Source organism: Vigna angularis, chromosome 1 (genome assembly GCF_016808095.1).
Source record: "Vigna angularis cultivar LongXiaoDou No.4 chromosome 1, ASM1680809v1, whole genome shotgun sequence".
Taxonomy (NCBI): domain Eukaryota; kingdom Viridiplantae; phylum Streptophyta; class Magnoliopsida; order Fabales; family Fabaceae; genus Vigna; species Vigna angularis.
In genome coordinates this window covers 20,836,355-20,838,897 of record NC_068970.1, presented here as the reverse complement: position 1 = coordinate 20,838,897, position 2,543 = coordinate 20,836,355, and the positions used below count along the sequence as shown (strand labels likewise).

General features: G+C 30.3%; 1 protein-coding gene across 1 annotated transcript; it reads left to right on the top strand.

Moving 5' to 3' along the window:
- Nucleotides 1-270: 270 nt before the first annotated feature.
- Nucleotides 271-1,232, top strand: LOC108341407 (late embryogenesis abundant protein D-29). Its single transcript, XM_017579096.2, has 2 exons — nucleotides 271-850; nucleotides 927-1,232. The coding sequence occupies exons 1-2, from the start codon at nucleotides 570-572 to the stop codon at nucleotides 991-993; spliced, it is 348 nt and encodes a 115-aa protein (XP_017434585.1). The 5' UTR covers nucleotides 271-569; the 3' UTR covers nucleotides 994-1,232.
- The last annotated feature ends 1,311 nt before the right edge of the window (nucleotides 1,233-2,543 follow it).

Below are 2,543 nucleotides of genomic sequence, written 5' to 3'. Positions count from 1 at the left end.
ATAAAAAGTATAAAATGTTAAAATTAAAATACATAGCCTTTTTAACTCTTTAAATTAAAAAAACTATGTTAGTAAATATAAACATACTATTATTATGACAATAACTTTCTTATATTTCTTATTACATAATAAACTTAATATTTCATTTAAAATTCTGAGATTACTTTTATAGCTCATGTTGAAGTGAACTAATTTACAAGTATTATAAATTAAATTTGGAATAAATAACGGAAGTTTTGAACGGTAAAATTATGTTTGAAGGAGTAAAGATATTTGTACGTGAATGTAAAAGGCACCGTCCGTTAAACATTCTCCTCCATAAGAACAAAGTGTTCATCCTGAACGTGGTGCGTTTTCTTTGGGCTATTTGCGTGGCCGATGACCCAGCTGCGCCAGAAAACCAACCGTTAAAGCGATGAACAAGCACCATTAGTCGGAAACATCTCAACCTATTTCTCACTACACACATATAAATACACCCTTCAGCAAATCAATTATCAGAGCAACAAAAGCAAACAAAATACAAGGAATAAAACACAAGCTTTTCAATAAATTTCAAGAATAAAATCATGAACACCCTAAACATGAAGTTCGTTGTCGTGGTCGTGTGCCTTGCCTTCTTCATTGGAACCACCTGGGGCGATGTGCTCAAAAGCGCCAAAGCCACTGCAGAGGATGCCAAGGACGCCGCCGCCCCAACGGTCAAAGCTGCCAAGGACTCCGCCGCGTCAGCTGCGGAATCTGCCAAGGAAGCCACCGCACCCGCCGTTGATGCCGCTGCTCCCTCTGTGGAAGGTGCAGCACAAAAGTCTGAGTCTTTTGCTCAATGGGCTTACGATAAAATTTCCGGGTAATCTTCTCTCTCGTGATTTATAGTTTGGAGATTGATGTTTGCTTATTTGGTTACTGATAATATTTTGTGACAGTGGTTTCGGGATGAAATCTGACGACGACAAGTCAAAGGTGGTTGAAAAGGAGAAGTTACAATTCTAAGGAAGAGGATGCGAAGGCCACTTAGTAATAGATTATGAAGAACTTCAATTATGTTGTTAATGGGAAGTTCTACCGTTACATCAGAATCAGTGTAACGAGTAGTTTTTCTATTTCTTTTTCTTTTTCTTGGCATAGGAAAGGGTGGTTGGTTCCTTTTGTTTCAGCGACTGTGCCCTTACCTTAGTTCCCATGTTGTGCTGCCACAACTCTAATTATAAATATACTTTTTTATGCTCTTATATTTCTTATCTCATCTTTATCTTTCATCCACTTTTTCATCATCTCATCATACTTCCACACTTCACTCTACTAAGTTGCTATTATTAAATTAATTAATGAAGACAATTAATACTAGTTATTAAAATTTTATAACCATTATTAACCAATCCTTTGAGATAATTCCTTTACTAATAGTTCCTTTCCTAAAAGAGGACTATCAGTATTTAACACATATAAGCATTAATCGTTATTTTAAATATAAAATAAATAAACATGATAAAAATACTAAAAAATAAAATTGATAATTATTAAATAAATTTTTTAAGTATTACTTCATATTTACAAATTCAAATATGAAAAAATAATTGATGAAAGAAATACTTTTTAAGAAAATAAAAAGAAAATATAGGTTACAGTAAACTTTGTCTAACTCGATCTCACAAAAGGTTGGTTTATATATATACGAGGTTATATTTTTAATATTATGTTAAAAATTAGATTTTACAAGTCAGTTAAACAAAATTAATTAGATTTAAAATTCATTTTTTATATTATTATATTATAAGTCATATTCTCATATTATAAGTCATAGTGAAAAGTGGTGAAGATATCAATTTATTAAAAATATTTTCTGAGTTAGTATGTAATTTTATTGTTGTAGCACTTATCACGTGTTGAATAGTTTCTCAATCCTCTTATGCTGATTTAGGTTGCTCAAGCGTGCGAACAAACGTCAAATCCGTACTGTTGAGAGATTTAGCTTTATGGCTTCATTACGTGACTATTTTAGTTTTTGAGTGAAGTTTACGGTTTGCTTTTATGGATTTTGCTTTACTTTTAAATATAACAAACTGTCATCTTATTTTTACCTTGAATTCTGGTTTAGAAAATTTATATGCAAGAATTACAGATGAAAAAAAAATTGTTTTAAATATTTCCTATACAAATATTTAAAATCATGACACATTTATAATAATAATAATAATAAGGTAACAATTTTGTGACAAAACGTAAAAGAGTGCATTTTCTCAGAACAAAGAGTTGCGTTGGTTGTGGGATATTTGGAATAAATGATTGAGAGATGATAGAAAAGAGGTTAAATCATCTTTTTAAAAAGTGTAGAAAAGAAAGAGTAGGTGAAACTCACGTCAAAATCTATTGCATCAAAGTATGAGAGGAGGGAACATATAACGATAATTTTGATAATATTTTTTTATATTATGTCATTTTATTATGATGGGTTCAAAATTACTTTATAATTGATAATAATAATTTTAAATATTAAAATAAATTAATCAAAGAATGACATATAGATATAGATGTTAAAATGT